Below are 21190 nucleotides of genomic sequence, written 5' to 3'. Positions count from 1 at the left end.
ATTAAGTGATTTATATAAATATAGTTAATATAAATTAATCTAGGCATAAATTAATTAAGAAAGTTTAAGTAAACTAATAACACAATTGAAGCACGACTAAATATTAAACAACCAAGTATTATTATAAGAATAAATACCAAGATATCAAGACATTAATAAAATAGTCAAACAATTAAATAATTTAAACCATATTAACTATATTTACTTCAAAATATAGCTCAAACGAAAACTAACATCATCAGCTTCAGAAAAATAAATACTAAATCAACATAATATGATATAAAAATAAATAATAAATAAAATAAAATAGAAACATAAAATTAAGATAAAATAAAAGTATTAGAGGAAAATCCACAAATAATGGAGAAGGAAGTCTCAACCAGAACTTTACCTAATTAAAGCTATCTTTAAAGAGAAAATTGTGAGGTGTAATGATGAAGGGTTCATTTATACAAAATATAATTCTATTTTTTATTTAAGATTTATTAAAACAATATTTATGATACTTAAAATTTATTAAAATACCTTTCTTGAATTTAAGAGTCAGCCTCAAAATATGTTATCCTTTTTTATAATTAATTGGTGGTAAAAATAACTTTTTCATTATTTATCATAAGAAACTTGGATTGCATTTTTTGTTGTGTTGGTTGTTGTTACTTATACCACGTCCAAATACATTCTTTTTTTAGTTATCAATTTGTATATGTAGAGGACCTAAAGTAATTTGCACCTAAAATCAATTAATTAACAAATTATGGAATGATCTTTAACAATCAATTAGAAGCTTTTTAGCAAAAGAATATCATAGAGAAAAACACACAAAATGTTTCAATCTTTGTACAAGATGGAATCTATATACATGTCATAATTAACTATTATTTATAATTAAGAAATATAAATACTAAATAACTCTTGATTCTACTTTTTTTTATTAAGATTTCCACATTCTTTAAACAAATGTCCAATTTATTTTATTCAATAGATAAAAAATACTAAATAATTAAGGAGCATAATACTTAATAGCCTAATAAAAACATACCAACCCGTAACAGAATGTAATTTATGTGCATACTATGATTTATCAGTATTTATAATTAAGGAGCACAAATACTAAATAGCCTTTCATTTCAAACATTTTATGATATGATTTTTTTCAAAAGTCTTATTTTATTTTTTTATATTGTTTGAATTTTTTTAATATTTATACTTAAAAGATTTTATAATATTATCTTAAAACTCAACCACATAAAATATTATTTTTAGTTGAACAACTTTGAACATAGTTTTTATATATTCTTACACTTTTATCCTGTACATGAATTTTTACATAAATACACTTCCACTTTTACCCTGTAAATGTTCACCTTACCCTCCAATTTTATATTCAAACTTACACGTGTCTATCTTATTAACGTACCATGCAACTTAGAAACCGTATATCACTTTTTCATCCTACACGTGTCACTCTCATTAACGTACCATGCAACAAACTGTGTATCACTCTCATTAAACCTACCTCGTACACTTATTGCATCAATATTTCTTGTTATTCTTTATTCTTTAAGGAGAACCACAAAACAACCTCAAAATCAAACCACCTTTTCACAATACAGCTCCATTCATTCTCGAAATCCCAGGTACTTCCTTTTACCATGTCTGACAAATGTCACTCAAGTTTCAATTCATGTATCTGCAAGACAGACAAAAAAAAAACATGTATAGAAACAATTAAAAATACAAGCTAATAGCAGTGTAACTAAATACTAACTTTTTATAATCTCATTACAAGTTCCAAGTAACAACCAGATTATGATGATAGTTACAAAAACAAATCCAGAGGAATAACAGCAAATCTAATGGGAGTAAATCAGCACTCATTATTCATATTTGTGTAAATAAGTTTGCAAGTCATACATACATATACTGTAATAAGAGACTGAAAGGAAGAGAGGAAAAACTCTTATTACCAAACATCATAGAATCCACCATCAGAAAAATCAAAATAGTTCAACTTGGAATCCTTATCATACCCCCTTACATATATAACACCTATGTATAACAAAGAAAAGGTACAACAAAAACTAACTTACTCAATGTCTATTCAATGAGTCTAACAATTATTCTGTACGACAGAGCTTTATGTCTGGATATAGATGATCCATAAATTCCTAAAATCACATATCTTACTTGGGTTGGATACAATGTCCTAATGTTTGTTTAAGATCTATGTAATTATACATTTTCATTAATGATTTGAGTATATAGGTGTTGGCGTATATTTGTATTGAATATACTTATTGTTGCAAGTGAAATATATAAGACAGAGGCTCTGATACACATTAGATGACTGATATTTATTCTACTTTGTCTGAGTTTTTTTCTTATTGTAAAACCATTGTGTGTGACAAGGGCTTATGTTGGTGGAAGGAAAACTTGTAATTAAAAAGGCTAGTGAAGAGATGGATGTTTATTATGGAACATGGTTGCACAATTAATCTAAAAAGTAAGAAGTAACATAATTTTTTTTTAAATTATTTGACTCTTTTTTATGAAATATTTTTGTGCAAAATTTGCAATTTTACTCTAAGAACTGTTCTTTGGAGAATTTATACACAAGATTAAACATCAGTCAGAGTAATTGAAACTTACAGATTTTACCTTATTAGTTAACCAAGACCAAGTTTTTAATTGAATAAGAGCAAAAAAAATTAGCAGGTAAGTCTAGCATCTCTAAAGATTATGTCATTCATTTATTTTCAAACTTCTTCAATGATGAAAACTCACATACATTCACAAGTTCTGTTTCCAACTATGTGCAACATGTAAATCTTAAACTATGATCATTGGGGCGAGGGAATCGCCCATATATAATCATTTTTGGCTAATCAAAATGTAATTTTCTTCATAATGCATTGTTGTGACCTCGTCTACCTAATTAAGACAGATGTTTCAAATAACTAGAAAAATAGAACAATTTAAAAAAATGTGAGTGACATTTTGGTCACATAGATAACATTGTTTAGCCTTAATCCCTTTATACCAAAGTTGTACATAATTGTGTTTCTAATCCCTTTATATCAAAGTTTTACATAATTGTTTCTCTGTTTTGTATCACTCTCCAAACATTGTGCTGAAAACATTGCTTTCACCTTCCAAAATTTCTGAAAAGCAAAATTGTCTTTCCCTACAATTTTATTGTATAGTAAATAGTAAGCAAAATTGTTTCTAAATCCATCTATCTTTCTTTTCAATTTCAGTTGCATACCACCTATTTCATTCATTAAAGTTTCTTTCATAAGAGTTTCTCACATTGAATTGACCAAATACAACTATTAATTATTTTTCCAAATTGATTGAATCCATGTGTTAATGTAAATTCAATAAAAAAAGAGTTTACTTTATTAGAAATAAAAGATATTACTTATTTAAAATTATAAAAAAATGTAAACATTATTTAGAAAGACATTTATTCGTTTAAAGACTAGATCTACCAGTTTTATGTGTGCAAACTTAATATTAATATTAGAAATTCTTTTTGTTCATTCTCAATAAAAGGGAGTCTAGTTTCCCATTACAAAATTAAGTTCCTCCACTTAATTTCAAGAATGAATTCTATTGCAAGTATCTCCAAATTCCACTAATAACTTAATTCCCAAAAGTTGATTGATTCATAATTACAAATACCTCTTTTTTTTAGAAAAAAAGAGATTTCCAAATTCTTTAAATATCCAGTTTATTTTATTATTGTTTACTGATAATAAAAATATACTAAATAATAAATAACTTAGTTTTCCAGAATAAAAACAGACCAAGCCTTAACAGAATGGAATTTATATACATAATTAACAAGTATTTGTTTGAATTTTTTTATAAGATTCTATAATATTATCTTAAAACTCAACCATATAAAATATTATTTTTCACTGAACATAGCCTTTATATATTCTTAGACTCTTATCCTGTACAGGAATACCTATATAAATACACTCTCACTTTCACTCTGTAAATGCTCATCCTGACCCTACACGTGTCTCCCTTTTTCACGTACCGATGCCATGCCATGCAACAAACTGTGTATCACGTTAAACCTCGTGCAACAACATTTTTTGTTATTCCTTGTTCTTTAAGGAGAACCACAAAACAACCTTAAAATCAAACCACTTTTTCACAATACAACTTCATTCATTCTCAAAATTCCACATACTCCCTTTTATCATGTCTAACAAATCTACTGTCACACAAGTTTCAATTCATGTATCTCTATCAACAAGACAGAAAAATTAAAAAAACAAAAACAAAAGAGATTTAAACATGTAAAGACAACCTGTGAGGCAATTTACCAGATGTGCAATATACAAAATAAGAGTGTCATGAATAAGAACAGTGACCTGGGTTCTATTGTCCAAAACCAGTACATGGGTGGGACTACAAAATTGATTAAACAACAAAAAATAACATAAGAAACAACCAAACTAAATAACACTTGATAGAAACAAATAAAAACACAAGCTAATAATAGTGTAACTAAATACTAACTCTTTACAATCTCATTACAGGTTCCAAGTAACAACTAGATTATGAGAATGGGTTATAAAAAAACCCAAATTTAGAAGAATAACAACAAATCTAATGGGAGTAAATCAGCATTCATTATTCATATTTGTGTAAATAAGCTTGCAAGTCATACATACATATACTGAGAGACTGTAAGAAAGAGAAGAGAAACTCTTTCACCAAACATCATAAAACCCACCACAGAAAAATCAAAAGAATTCAACATGGAATCCTTATCATATCCCTTACATATATAACACATATAACAAAGGAAAAGTACAACAAAAATCAATATAGAATGAATGTCTATTAAAGAAATCTAACAATTATTCTGTAAGACAGAGCTATGATCCATAGAATTCTTAGAACCACATCCTCTTATGACTGAATACAATGTCCAAGTGTTTGTTTAAAATCTATGTAATTTTATAATTTCATTAATATATTGGATATGTGTAGGTAATGTCGTATATTCATGTTGAATGTGTTTATTATTGTAGGTGAAATATATAAGACAGAGATTCTAATATACATTAGATGACTGATATTTATTTTACTTGAATTCTTTTTTTATTATAAAACCACTCTGTGTAGCAGGGACTTATGTTGGTAGGAGATAAACTTGAACGCTAGATGAAAGATATTCTAAAAGTGAGTTTGGTGATTTATTTTTGTAAAGTTATTATGTGCACTAGTTTAAATTAAGTATGAAAAACTCTGTAAAATAAATATTATTTTATCTTTGTAAGTTAAGATCTCTGTTCAGTCAAAATTATATCAAAATTATGTTGTAACTTGATGAAACTAATACCAAAATTAATAAGAAAACTAATAGACATGGTTGTGTAGTTCAGTTGAAGTTGAAGCATTATTTAAATGTTCTACTTTAATGGTATCATTCTTTTTCAAACTAATCTAACCTTTTACTTCCTTCATAAACTGTCCAAATTCTCCACAGAGATGACAAAAACATCTTCATTTTCCTCTTTTATTTTCAGTCATGTTCTGCTTTTACACATCATCATCCTCATGAGATTTCTTACTCATGCAAGTAAAAGAAAACTTAGATTACATGTATATAATATTCAAAGACCTTTTTAAAATGATACCATTTCATTCACATTGTCAAATCAGATCTGAAATTTGATATCACTTCAGTCCTATCCACTAACTGTATTCCAAACATAAATGGCACAAATGTTTTTCTTAAAAAAGGGACCAAAATGAATTTTACAATAAATGAGCAATAATATATTATAGGCAATTATTTAACACTCTGAAGATATTTATTATCATTATATGAATGATATTACTAATTAATAACATTGCTAAATTTCTCATCTTTTCACCAGTTAATACCTTTATATAAAGAATATGAAATTAGTTAACCTAATAGTTAAATTGAAAGTTCTTGTACAAGTTTACAGGTTTATAAGTAAATGAAAAACTACCAATTGATACTATGACATAACTTTATTTTTAAACATTATAATAAATAAATTAAAAGAAATACTTCATATAGTTTACTTTAAATTGTTGCAGATGAACAACACTAAAACAACTAGATCATGGATAAAAAGACCCTCCTGCTCATTGATACTTCATTGTATTACTTTATTTTTATTTGTTTCAGTTAAACAACACTGAGAAACAACTGAAAAAACAACACTGCAAACAACACTACTGCAAACAACACTAGACCATGGATGAAGACCCTACCTAGACTTATTCATCTACTGGATCTCCAATTTGATTTGAACACCTCTGGGTGCTGCAACAGTTACATTCTGAACTCCAAAAGGATTTGAACACCCAGGTACAGAATACATATTCTCAAACCCTGGAGGAGGAGAAACTGGATTCGAAAAACCAGATCCTCCTCTTGAAAATCCACTAGGAGGAGAATCTGGTTTTATAAATCCAGTTCTTCCTCTTGCATTCGGAAAACCAAATCCTCCTCCTCGTGGATTTAAAAATCCAGCTTCTCCTCCTCCTAGACTTTCATCAGAAGGAAATCGATTTCCAAATCCGGGAGGAGGAGAAACTGGATTTCCGAATCCAGGAGGAGAAGAAACTGGATTTCCAAATCCGAGAGGAGGAGAAACTGGATTTCCAAATCCAGGTGGAGGAGGAACTTGCCTTCCAAATCCAACACCAGGAGAAATTGGCTTTCCAAACACAAGAGAAGATGGAGAACATGGCTTTCCAAGTACAAGAGGAGGAGGAGGAGAAACTGGATTTCCAACTACAAGAGAAGGACTTGAAATTGGTATTCCAAATCCAAAAGAAGGAAGAATTTGCTTTCCAAATACAATATTAGGTGAACCAATTGGTTTCCCTAATAAAGGAGGAGGAGGAGAAGAAGAAGAAGAAGAAGAAGAAAACTCTTCAACACACTCACTTTTTACAAAAACCCTAACTTGAGGAGGAACTGGTGGAGGAGGTGGAGGAGGAGGAGGAGGAGGAGCATTGCCACTTTTCTTATTAACACCCCACAGAATGCTAAGTTTACCATCTACCCATTGCACAGTGGGATTTCTCTTGTAGTATCTCGCCATTAACCTCTTTTTCTTCTCACTTCTCGACTCAAACTTGTAGTGAATAGAACTCACATGAGAGGCAAAAATCTGAGAAGTGGCAAACACGCCCTTACACTTGGGACACGTGTACGGCCCGTTCTTCTTGTGCGGGTAGCTATGGATTCTCCCATCATACTTCTTCTGAACCCTCTTCCTCACCACCACCGGTGCTGCTTCTCGTGGCTTCTGCATGCACCTCCTCTCAGGGCCAAAATCGTCCAGAAAACGATGAAACCTCAATGCTGGTGATGGCCCCCTCACCGGGCTCGTAGCCATGTGCGTAGAGGCTAACGCCGGCACACGGCGCAGCTGCTCTTTCAGAAAATCACTTGCTTTCACGGTGGTGACCACCGGTGGTGGTGGTACTGCTGCTGCAGAAGCATTACCCCACAAGCCTGAACCTTCTCTCGAACCCATCATCGGTGTTCTTCTTAGCTCATTCACCCTCTGGTTCAACCCTAGTTGGCCATTCCACAGGGCTGGGTTCGAACCTAGGCGAGGAGAGTTAAGAGCCATGGCTATGGTTCAGACAGAATTTGAAAGCAATGAACTTTTGCTATTGTGTGTGCGAGTTTTCACTACTTCCACTGCTCCTTTTATAGAAGAGTTTACGATACAAAGAAAGGATATTTTCGTCATTACGATACAAAGAAAGGATATTTTCGTCATTATAAAGTTTTTGTGTTTCCTTTGTAAAATATTATATAATATTCAATAATAATTACCATCGTATATAAAATGCATAAAATATATAAGCTGGTCTAATGTGTCAGAGTGGTGCAGTTACGTAATTAATGTTTTTTCTTTTTTTTGGTTCGTGGTTTTTTTTATTTATATATGCAAGGAAGAATTAATAAATAATAAGTTGTTTTTTAAAATTTATGATAGTTCTTTCTGAGCCTTTTTTTACAAGATTCTTATTAACACTGTTTTTTTAAAATCTGGTAACTAAATGGAGTTTATAAATATATGCTTTATTAGAATAACAAAGTTATTGTATTTATTAGTTTTCCAAAACAACACTGTGTTTAAATAAATCTTATAAAAAGTGTTTTTTAACTGCCATTAAAGGTGTCAATATATACTGGTTTTGCTAGAATGTCACAACAACATACTATCTTCATCAACTATTTTTTTTTTTTTAGTTTAGTTTTATTCAATGTTGATTAATATCAAACAAAATGAACAAATAACTCATCTTCTTTCTTATTACTGGTCAAATTTTTTGTTTGGATTATTAATTGTATCACAGAAAAACAGCTCATAAATCGCTTAACATTTTTTTACATTAATTCCTAATAAAAAATTATTGAATATTTAATTCATGTTTTTGATTAATACATTAAATACATATTTATCTTTTCACTTAACATTGACCAAATACCTCTGTATATATATATATTATATATGTAGATAAATATAAAGAAAATTGTAATTTTATAAAATGTTACATCGTTTTATTAAAATAAAATATATTTATAAAAGTATGTACAGTTATTTTGTTAATAATAAATTATTATTTACTTAAAGTATGTACCCGTGCATAACTTGAGCCTATCAGTGTTGCTGTGGAATTGACAAAACCAATGTGGAATTCTGAAAACCACTCACTGGTTTGTTTTGTCTAGGGTGTTGTTTTAGGTTTTGAAAATGGTGGTTTTGTATAAAGATAGGGTATCCCTAGATGCTACATTTTATTAATTTTATTATTTGTTCATAAAATAATTTTACCTAATTAATAAACACTAAGTAATAAACATAATATGAATTTTATTTATTTTATTTATTTTATTTATTTTATTTATATTGGCATATAGCATAGTGAGAAATTGTAAAAAAAAATCTGAATTTTGTATAAGGGTTGGAAGATATCTAAAATGCTACTTCTATTTATTAAAATAAATTCTGATAAAAAAATCTTATATATACTAAATAGCAAGTGAAAGAAATTAAAAAAAAATATTATAAAACGTCAAATATTTAAAAATAACAAGTGGGGTAATTGTTTGGTGAATTTTATGTTGAAATTACGAGTGCTATTTTTGGCTATTGAAAGTTCTTATATGGGTGAGGGTTTGCACTTTTGTTGATTAAAACACTTTTCTTTATGTGTTTTTGGTTTTTTTTAGAAGTTAATAATTATTTATAGTTCTTAAGAAATATGTATTTTAAGGGTTGAGATTTAGTGTTGATAAACTTAAATTTAACTGGATTTAGTTTGCTTTCTTCCTCTTATTACTTGTGTCTTTAAAACTTTTTAATTGAATAATAAATGTTCAGAAAATCTTTCGTGGAACTTTATTAAAGAGTTTAAAAAAAATAAACCGCATAAAGAATTTGATATTGAAAAGGGAAAAACAAAAAATGTGCAAGTTTTATATTAGTTTGCTTCTATCTAAATCCACTTAATGTCATAATTATAAAATTGTTTTATTGTCTTTGAAATTTGATTTCAGCTATAATTTAGATGTGGAGTAATTATATTACTTAATACATTATCCAAGTTTCTTGAAAACTATATAATTATGTTAAAATGAAATATATATATATATATATAATACTTAGGTGAAGTAAGAAAAATAAATCCAAATTTAAAAAAATAATAACAAATATCACCTTCTGTGATAAATATTCTAAAAAATTTAAGATCAAAAGTATACCAAAATATTTCCTTTATTTAATTGTCTTCAAATGCACAATTCTTAACAAATAATTGTTAAGAGTAAAGTGTTTAGTGTTTTAAAATAATTCATGTAAGTCATAAATTTTGATTATGGATGGTTAAGGTAAACTTCTATTTTTTTAGAAATTTTTTTTAATCAAATATTTCTATACTTGTATCATTGTTTACTTTAAATGAAAATCAGTTATATTGTTCATGATTGGATATAAAAAAATTCACATAATTTGAGCAAAGCAAATTCAAAATAATCTACTAGAATGCTTTTAAAACGTTTTAAAAAAGATTTAAGGTTTTAGAAGAGAAGAATAGAGTAAATATGAACACATACAAACTCAAAACAACAATATACAATATATAATTTATAGATAAATGAGTTTTTTTACTTGACACTTAAAAATATTACTCTTTTATTATAATATAATATAATATTTATTTAAAAAAAAGTTGTGTAAATGATTACTTTTTACATTAAAGTGTACAACAAAATTATTCTTATTCTTAATGATCTTCAAGAGTTTTCACCATAATGTCAAATAGGTTGGGATTGCAATCTTTTATAGTAATGTTGTGCACACCTACTTTTATTGGGAAAAAAAATAATCACTAATATTAAGTATACCAGGTATCTAAAAAAATATTTATTTTAATTTAATGATAAAAATTAAAATAAATTATGAAAAACATTGATAATTTAAAACTAACAAATACGTTTGTAGAGAATAAAAATATATTTTAAATTAAATTATATATATATATATATATATATATATATTTCTCACAATTATAATTCTTCACTGCTTGTTTAAATAATCTACATTAAAACATTAAGTAGTAGATAAAAAGTTTATTATAAATATGAAACATACATTAGTTTAAACACTAAATATCTTAAATTTACCTTAATTTATGAAATTCATGGTGTATATATGTGGATGTTTTATATAGTAATTTCCTATAAGAAATTTTAATACATGTATTCGAAAATGGATTAGCAAATATTGTTTATTAATTATCTTTTTGTTATATAAATTAATATTGATTTATAGTTGTACAACTTCATTGGTAACTCAACCTTTGAGTGTGGTAATATTATAATAATAATACTAATAATAATAATATGATAAGGTTATAATAATGAATGTAATAATTTTAAATAAATATATCAATGAATAGTTACTCAATATGAGACACAAAAATAACGCACAGTTTATTATACATTAAAAAGTTGTATTATTTAATTTCAATTTTATCTTTTTCTAAAATAATTTTGAGATATTAAGACGTTAAGGCTATTATAGTTTAAAAAAATAATAACCACACAAAAAGTAATGCAAATTTTTTATATGTTACGATACAAGTTATAAATGCATTTTTTTGTGATGATTTCAGTTCTCGACTTTTCTATTAACAACTCAGAACATAATTATTTAATTTTACGTTTATTTAATTTCTAATTATTTTATTTAAAACCTGCGCACACAGACTAAAAAATGAGCACTCAGTTTTGAATATGTATTAAAAAGTTTTTATAATTTGTTGGGCGTTTTTTAATTTACAAATTACATTTTCATGTTATCAACTTCTCATGCCAAAACTTCAGAAGTGGAGCACACATAAGGATATAAATATTAATACGACACAAATATAGATACGGATGCCAAAACTTCAGAAGTGGAGCACAGATACGGATACAAATATTGATACGACACAAATATAGATACGGATACGGAAATACGTATAATCTCTAAAATGTAGGATATGGAATCTATATATTATATAATTTTAAATTATATAAATTAAAAATAAATATTTATGTGCAAAAATATGTTTCAAATTCTTTTGGGAGCAAGAATATATTTTTCATGTCTAGTTCAAAAGAATTTGTTTCTTATTTTTATAATCATAATAAAAATTTATACAATAAATTTGAGTTTTTAAAAAATTATTGTATTTATACATTTTAAAATTGTGTTAGAACCGTGCTAGAATTTTAAAAAATTCAATAAATATTTTTTAAATTAAACAATTTATCGATAAATATCTTACGAGTGTCGACACTGATACGTGTATTCGAGACGGATACGCATTTAAGATAAATATCTCAACCTCTTATGTGTGATAAATGTCTCAACCTCTTATGTGTGGTGGCAGTGATTCAAAAAATGTTTTTGAAGTGGGATAAGAACAACTCATAGTTTAATATTTCTTAATTTTTAAATATTATTTTTAATGTAAGTAATTATTCATTAACTACTCTTAATTATATATAAGGATACTATTAAATTATTTAAAAAGACTAATATTTTTAAATATGTACTTGCAGTATTTTTTTACATTAGTTTATTAAACTAAATAAAAATTCAGTTATATATAGATATATACTGGTATGAGTACTTTTTTATAATTTATCTTACGTTATTAGTATTTTAGTATTAAATTTAATGTTGTTAAATTTATTTAATAAAAAAGACGCGCTTATAAAGTAAAAAAAAAAAACAGTTTTCACTAGAAAAAATTATTTAATCTATAACCTCAATTGGTCCAATTGAAATTGAATCCTTCAATCGATCCAATTGATTTCAAATGTAATTTTTTCATCGTGTTTATCTTGAGATTTTCAAAATAGTACTTTATATCATAAAAAAGTTAAAACAATGGTAGAAATAGAAAAGAGAGAATTAAATTGAATTGATGGAAGCTGCCCTATATATGATAATAATAAAATAATAAAATATGAATATTTAAAAAATATAAATACATATAATAAATTAAATATTTATATTAATAAGAATAAAATTGATAATAAACTATGTACACTAAAAAAAAGTAGTTATAAAGGTTAATTCTATTAATTTATTAATAATTGTAAAAGTTGTAGATTAATAATTCTAAATTCTTCCTTCAAGAAAACTAAAACTTTTTTGTGTGTTTATTAAAATAAATTTATCAAAATCATTAAAAATATAATTATTGAATATCTTATTAAAAAAATATAATCAAATCAATAAACATGTAAGAAATCTAATTATATATTTTATCTTCACACCATTCCATTAATTTCATTTTTAAATAAAAAAATAAAAAATAAATTCATATTGAAAGGATGACTAATGTGTAAAAAAAAAAAGCAGTAGGTGTACACAAAAAACTACATATATATTATTATGAGTAGTGCTATTGATTTCGGCCATATTCACAATTAATAATATTAAGTCATTGTTATAAAATTAATAATTATTAACTCATACTTTATTTTAATAAATATAAGTAAATATTTAAATTAGTGTTTTCTAATACATGTATATAGAAATATTTGTAAATTTAACATATTTCTTTAACATATATAAGAAATATTTTGACTGTGTTACAATATATTAATGGATATATTAAATAAATTTATGTATTTTTTTATTTGTATTTATATTTATTAAAATAAACTATAAATTTAGACTATTAATATACGTTTATAATGTCAATGTGTGAATTATAATACTATTTATTCATTTTTTAATATTAAATATAATTATATGTAGATAATAGTATACACAAGTGCGTTATGTTTTCGCTAATATTAATAATAGAAGTTAAAAAAAAATAACGATCACATTTTATTGTTTTGATAATTTGTTTTTGTTTTTATTTTCAACTATAGTATGTATTTCTTGTGTATATTGTTATAAATTGTTTTTTTTTCTTATAATTTTAGAATATAATTAAGGGTAAAATTGAAGTATAAAATATGTAAATAAAATGAAGAATATTTTTGTATACTGTTATAAATACCCGCATTAACAAATAATCATGACAAAATAATGTAATTAGTATTATTTAAGCTTGTTTCAATTTTCTGGAAAAATATTTGTATTAACTAAGCAAGAAGAGTAATATTGGATTTTTATCATCATGAGAATGAAAATTCATATTCTTCATCCCATTTCCATACATGTACCTTGCATTTTAAATCACTAAATTATATTTAGTAATCTAAAAAAGTTATATTAATTTTTATTTTATCTTTATTTCATAATTGATCTATATGACAGACATTTAATTATTTATACTCTTTTATTGAATCTTATTCAATTATTATTTGATTCTAATTTGATATTTATGTAATTGTAATTTGTTTCTTTATATTTTTTATTGGATTTTTTTAACGATTTTAACATTGAATTATTCATAATATCACGTTTGTTGTGATTTATATTTTTTCTTATAAAAAATATATATAATTAACATTTAGAATGATAAAGTGAAACTCACACAAACCCATTGCCATCTCCAAATAAAATTAAATAAAATGTTACATGCAAAAAAATATAAAAATAACATAAACTGTATTATTTACTTATATTTTCCTTTATTTAATGATTATATTTTTTCTCTCAATTTATAAATGAAATACTATAAAAACAAATTTGACTTTTTAATTGTCCCAACATAAAATAAAAAAAATTAAATATAATCTTAAATTATTCAAATGCAAGTAATAACTAAAAATATTATAAACATACTTCTTTACATAACTAATTTGATTAAGAACATAATAAGATTAACCATAAGTTTTTAAAACTAATAGCAAAAATGAGATTATAAACTAAAAATCACCATCATTTAAGCCTTAAATTATTTTAAGGGGAAGAAGATTTTAATTTTAATACTTTACAATACAAAATAAATCACAATTTGAAATTCCTGGTATTGGGTTTGCTCCTCATATATTTTTTACTTATTTTTTTATTTATTTTCTATAATACAATTCTATTAAACATGGATTTTTTATTTTTTTTATTTTTTGTGTGTGAAGAATTAACCCAAAAAGAAAATTATAAAGACGAAAAAAAAAATGTTAAAGAGTTTTTTATAAACTTTGAATTAATGAAAAATAGGTAATTGACGCGGGGAGAACAAACATCACAGCACCAAAATAACCCTGAACTCAACTTTCGCCGCCGTAGCTGCAACCTAACCAGTGGCGGCGATTAGGTTTTGAGTTCACTTCCTTTCTCTTTCAACTTGCGAGCTTTACACGCATTATTGCTTAATTTCTTCATCTTTCGCTCTTAAATATGTGTAATCAGGTTTTTCATTCAACCAACATGGGCGCGGAAAATAATGCAGGTTGTGATTTTTGTTTTCCTTTGAGGTTTATTTTTATTTTTTTAAATGCCTCAGTTGTTGATTTCCTTTGGTGATTTTTTCGTCGGTGTATCAGAGGCGAATTTGGATGGAGAGAACAGTGTAAGACGAAGGAGCAGAAAAAAATCCACGCCTGAGAGTGGAGCACGAGAGCATAAGGAACAGTTGCAGAAACTTTCGGAGAAGGTTGGGTTTGTTCCGTTTTATAAGTATTTGATGTGTGTATCTGTTTTCATATGTGGCTGTGAAATTTCATTCAGGATTAAGGTTCCGTCACGTTGCTAGTTTTTCTTTTGTTTATCTTAATGAGTTTTGTAGCTTTGTGTTCGTTATTGCGAAAAATCATGTCGGTTTTTGAAGTTTATTCGAGAAATTGGATACGTGGGCAGTTGCTTGTACTGGGATGGGATGGAATGACAAGGAAGACAGAGACAAAAAAAATGTTTGCATATGTGGAACTGGAGATAGTGTTTGGTTGTGTTATTTGGCTACATTGTACTAGTAATATATTCACACAGCTTTTCTATTTCAGGACCCCGAATTTTTTGAGTTCTTGAAAGAGCATGACCAGGAGTTGCTTCAATTCAGTGATGATGATCTAGATGTGAGTGTATTCTTTTAGACAATTTTGTCCTTTCTTTTTCTACACCGTGCATAAACTACAATGGATACGTGGTCTGTGAAATATTACTGATTGTTATTTGATACAGTTTTCATGCATGTAATCTCTTTCAATGCCTTCCTAGATGTTGGCAATAATCAGAATGCCTTGGTTATCTTTCTGTTTTATTTTATTTTATAAGTCTTAGTTGTTTTGTTATCTCCCAAATATTAACCAATGTTATCTATCCATTAAAGTTTGTATTTTCTTCACCTGATTTCAAGTAACATGAGTAGATATTTCTGTGATTTTCGCCTAAGATTCTCGGTAATTTTATTGAATTCCTTTGTTCGTGATTAGCAGGCTCTATAACTGACCCATTAGATCAGTTACATTCCTTTTAAACAAGAGATTGGACTAATTACTGATACAATATATAATAGTACTAAATAGCTTAATCTGATATGTTCTTAGTATAAACGCTATTTAATTGTTTTGCTTCTTTTCTCCAGGAGGAAGATGTGGGTTCTGACATAGAAGATGAAGAACTACAGCTAGATGAGGAGGCTAGTGAGGATGAGATTCAAGAGAAGGAAGAAAAATCCTCTAAGGAAGTTATAACTACTTCTATGGTTGATTTGTGGTGCAAATCAATTCAAGAAAATGGAAGTTTAAGTGCGCTGCGTTCCTTGATGAGGGCTTTTAGGACAGCTTGCCACTATGGTGATGATGGGGGGAATGAATCTATGACAAAGCTTAGTGTAATGTCTAGCACTGTATTCAACAAAATAATGTTGACTGTACTCACTGAAATGGATGGAATACTAAGAAAATTGTTCAAGCTTCCCGCTTCTGGTGGAAAGAAAGAGGACATAACAGATTTAATGACCACGAAACATTGGAATAGTTATGGCCATTTAGTGAAGTCTTACCTTGGAAATGCTCTCCATGTTTTGAACCAAATGACTGACACAGAAATGATATCATTTACTTTACGTAGGCTGAAATACTCTTTATTGTTTTTGGCTGCTGTTCCTTCACTCCTAAGGAAATACATTAAGGTATAAGTAACCCATTTTTCTTCAAATCAATGTTATCTACAGTATTTTAGTATTGCATCAATGTACACTAATATTTTTAAGTTTAAATCTGTATATTGCACAAGTCTTCTGATACATATTGGTCCTTTTGTCCTGTACAGTAATTTTATTATAGCTTGATTAGATAGACAGCAATAATCTAAAACCTTATCTCCTTATTTTCCTTTCTCTCCCTCCAAATGTTTATTTACATTCTGGGACATCATGTAACTTATTTTCTCCATTGATTTTGTGAACTAACTTTCATAGTGATTTGATCAGGTGGTCCTTCATTTCTGGGGTACTGGCGGAGGTGCACTTCCAGTTGTTTCATTTCTATTTATGAGAGATCTATGTATCCGACTTGGATCTGGCTGCATAGATGAATGTTTCAAAGGAATATATAAAGCTTATGTTTTGAATTGCCACTTTGTAAATGCTGTGAAACTGAAACATATTCGTTTTCTTGGCAATTGTGTCATTGAACTTCTTGGTGTTGATCTTCCCAATGCATATCAACATGCTTTCATTTACATTCGGCAACTGGCTATGATATTAAGGGATGCACTTAATGCAAAAACTAAGGTGCCGTTTTATTTGTCCAGTGCGTCTTATTTACTTATTACCATTTTTCAAATTTTGAATTTATATTTATCCTAACAAACTGGTTATATTTGGATTTTAATTACTGTCACTTTGATAGGAACCTGAGTATTATGGAATGCCTAAGTCCCACATTAAGTAATATGAGATATTCTGAGGAATATTTACATGTTTGGTTCTCCCTCTTTAGCAACTAGCTTTTAAAGGGGTGAGTTCCCCGGTACAGTATTTAAGTGCTTAGTTCTCTCCTCCTTAATAGCCAGCTCTTAAAGAGTGGATTCCCCTAATGCTTGGGTGTTTATCACACTTCTTTGTTTTTATAGTTCTTACAAGATTGATATTATTTCCTATTATCTGCTCTCTTTAGCATTATCTGGTTCCTTAACCTTATATGTTATGCCTCCCAAGTTCTATTATCTGTCTTTTACAGTTACAAGGCATTCTTGATAGTGTTGAAAAAGTAGAGTCAAGAATAAGGGTGATATGTTGTTGTAGTCAGGGATTGAGAAAATACAGAAAGGAATAAAGAACACATTTCCTGTGGCTTACACCTGTGTTTGGCTACAGGGAAGAACATAAAATTCTGCATTTGTTTTCATATTTCAACCACCCCTCAACCAAGATACAATAAATACCCAGAAACAGGCGGTGTTGAGTTTACGGGTAGCACTACCTTAGATCATTAGGCTTTTAATAGTACTCGTTTGATTGGAGCCTTGCATAAACTGAAACATTTGTTTGTGCTGGCACTGCTTAATTTATGATCCTTATTTTGCTCTTTTCCTGTATTGTTTAGGAAGCTTTTCGCAAGGTTTATGAGTGGAAATTCATCAATTGTCTTGAACTCTGGACTGGTGCTATCTGTGCCTACAGTTCAGAATCTGACTTTAAGCAACTTGCATATCCATTGACCCAAATAATTTCTGGGGTAGCCCGTCTGGTTCCCACAGCCAGATATTTCCCCCTTAGGTTGAGATGTGTAAGAATGTTGAACCAGATTGCAGCTTCTACCCACTCCTTTATACCAGTCTCTATGCTCCTTTTAGACATGCTGGAAATGAAAGAATTGAATAGACCCCCAAGTGGAGGTGTTGGCAAAGCTGTTGACTTACGCAGTGTACTGAAGGTATTCATACATGATACTTGAATGAATTTCAATGTGCACTTTTTGAGATCCACCTAAACTTAAATGAATTATTCTCTATTAGGTTAGCAAGCTGACCCTAAAGACACGAGCATTTCAAGAGGCATGTGTTATTTCTGTGGTTGAAGAGCTAGCCGAGCACTTGGCACAGTGGAGTTATTCCGTTCCATTCATGGAGTTGTCTTTTATTCCACTTGTGAGGTTGCGTAGCTTTTGCAAATTGACCAAAGTAGAGAGGTTTCGAAAAGAAATGAGGCAGCTTATACGCCAGGTATTTCTATTAAATGGTAAAATAATGCAAGGGTAGTACTTAGATTTACTTGTATGTTTTATCATTGGCTTGGCATGCAGCAGCACTCATCATTCATATCTATTTTTTCATCCTTTGACATTCAGATTGAAGCAAGTGCTAATTATGTGAATGGGAAGCGCATGTCAATTTCCTTTTTACCAAATGACCCTGCAGCAGCATCTTTTCTCGAGGTAGACCAGTTTCTCTTTATTTCTGTGGAATGTGAGTTTTGACGGTTTATATGTCCCTAATTTTGGATTAACGAGTCAGTGCGTAACTCTGGATTCTGATATCATATTTATGCCAAATTTATACAGCAAGATACATGGATTTGTACTATTTCGAATGTTCGTTAGTTACTTTGGAAATAGATAATGAACCTAGTAATACGCACTCCACTAAATAGTCTGTACATTGAATCTGTCTGTACAGTCTCCTTGTTGGATGTGGGTTGTTCTTTTTTCATTCATTTCTTTACTTAATTTTTTCTAAGTTCTCTCTCTCTTGCACTAACCTTCATAAGAACTGGATCTCTTTGAGCTGGTCAGCATCTTTTTCACTGCTGTCATAACTAAATTTTAGTGAAGTGATATGGCATGTTTGTATATGGCGAAGCACATGCATATGGTGGAGTTATTTTCTTTTCCTTTATTTTTTTATATCAAGTGTTCCTGGTTTATCTTTGCTCTTATTTCAAACCTCGGCATCACTGTACTTTATGTGAATGCTATTATATTTGAGGATTGAAAAGAGTGAACTTGATCATGTTAGGATGAAAAAAAGTCAGCTTCAAGTGCTCTGTCAAAGTACGTCCTAACACTCCGCCAGAGAGCAGAACAGAAAAATAATTCATTAATGGAATCCAGGTTTGAACTTTGAAATCAAGTTCAATTGTATGCATTACTATATCAAACAGGTTAACATGGCTAGGATAGAGGTTTCTAACACAAGTTGAGGTTTTCCAGTGTTATTGTTGGAGAAGAATCCTCTAAATTTGGAAATGAAATATCAGAAAGTGATGAAGAGGATGCAAGAAAGAATGAGAAGGGTGCTGCCGTCTTTAGTTCATCGTGGTTACCCGGAAATGAATCTAAGTATGATTATTCTTTTCTCTTTTTTTCCAGTAAACCCAGTTGCACTTACATTGTTTCATGCACTTATCCATGCATTGACATTGGCACAAGTTTCTTTGTTATACTTCTGTCTAAGCGTTCTTTGCTTTCAGGATAAAACAACCTGAAGAAACAAAGAAAAAGAGGAAAAAGCAGCAGAAAGAGAAAGCCATTGATGACGATGTTGTGGAGGACTTGGTACTTAGTTCTGATGATGATATGCCTTCAAGCCACAGCCCTTCTGCTGGGAAAAATGATGATGCAGATCATTTACCTTCAAAAGGAAAACGCAAGCAGAAGAAGCACAAGACAAAAAGGTTGAAAAAAAATTAGTCTCACTTGGAGGGGAAATGATGAGGTCTAGGTAGCAACCTCTCTCTATTCAGGATTCATACTGTGAGAAAAGTTTTGATAGTTTTAACAGTAGTTTCCATTTTACCTTTTGAGTAAAGACAGACATGTGTGAATGTAATGGCAGCTGCAATTATATTTTATACATCATTTCATTGTGAATGGAAATTGATATTGTGGACACATTGTGACATGCCACTACTTGTAAAATCTTCTGGTGCCATGGATGGAGCAAAATGGCAACACCATTCAATATATTTTTAGTGTAATTTATATATTTCTGAATTGGACATTGAAAAAGAGTTTGATTTATTATCAATTTTTTATTTTACTTTATTAGATTTTGGGAATTGCAAACATTCACAAATATATTTTTAAACATTATTATAAATTTAAAAATCATCAGTTATAATTTAAAAATTGTCATAAGTATACATATTAATCGCATTTTTCAACTTTAAAGATGTTAACTAACTAAAAGATACCTCGTTCAATACATATATGTATATATATATATGTATTATAATTAATATTATATGTTATTATGTAATATAAACATAATTTATTCAGTGTTTATGTTTTGAATGTTATAATATTAAATTGCGAGCAATGGAAATAATTAAATTGGGCGGTTTCTCTTTGCACTGTATCAATTATTGTAGATCCAACATAAAATTTAAAATTGGAAAAGTTTTGTTATTTTTATTTTCAAAAAATAACATCAAATGAAAAATAAACACATACACACTGACTTTTTTGGATTTATGCATCTAAACATTATTAGCTTACAAATTTTCATATTTAGTTATTCAGAATAGTTATGAATATTCAAATCTGGAACCAATCAATTCTTCTTTAAACTTCCAAACAATATCATAATATAGAAAATCTCCAGACTTTTCTATCGAATTAGAAAAAAATTCCAAATATACAAATCCAAAATTCACCAGTTTCTCAAAAAAACTCAGATTCTTTTTAACCCACCAACACTCTTCTGTTCTCTGATGCACATTTCTTCTCTCTTGACAGCTCTTTTTTTGTCACATTGTTCAA

General features: G+C 28.3%; 2 protein-coding genes across 2 annotated transcripts; one reads left to right on the top strand and one right to left on the bottom strand.

The window, feature by feature from the left end:
* Positions 1-6122: 6122 nt before the first annotated feature.
* Positions 6123-7697, bottom strand: LOC137828133 (uncharacterized). The gene has a single exon (XM_068634582.1). The coding sequence runs from the start codon at positions 7647-7649 to the stop codon at positions 6288-6290; it is 1362 nt and encodes a 453-aa protein (XP_068490683.1). The 5' UTR covers positions 7650-7697; the 3' UTR covers positions 6123-6287.
* Positions 7698-14672: 6975 nt separating this feature from the next.
* On the top strand, positions 14673-20414 carry LOC137828320 (nucleolar complex-associated protein 2). Its single transcript, XM_068634841.1, has 12 exons — positions 14673-14802; positions 14898-14937; positions 15032-15141; positions 15488-15559; positions 16069-16617; positions 16918-17220; positions 18035-18364; positions 18447-18653; positions 18779-18865; positions 19446-19540; positions 19640-19768; positions 19900-20414. Exons 2-12 carry the CDS (start codon positions 14916-14918, stop codon positions 20117-20119), a joined length of 2124 nt encoding a protein of 707 aa, XP_068490942.1. The 5' UTR covers positions 14673-14802; positions 14898-14915; the 3' UTR covers positions 20120-20414.
* The last annotated feature ends 776 nt before the right edge of the window (positions 20415-21190 follow it).

This window comes from Phaseolus vulgaris, chromosome 7 (genome assembly GCF_000499845.2).
Source record: "Phaseolus vulgaris cultivar G19833 chromosome 7, P. vulgaris v2.0, whole genome shotgun sequence".
NCBI classification, from domain to species: domain Eukaryota; kingdom Viridiplantae; phylum Streptophyta; class Magnoliopsida; order Fabales; family Fabaceae; genus Phaseolus; species Phaseolus vulgaris.
The sequence above is the reverse complement of the archived record's forward strand: the minus strand, read 5'-3'. Positions and strand labels throughout refer to the sequence as shown.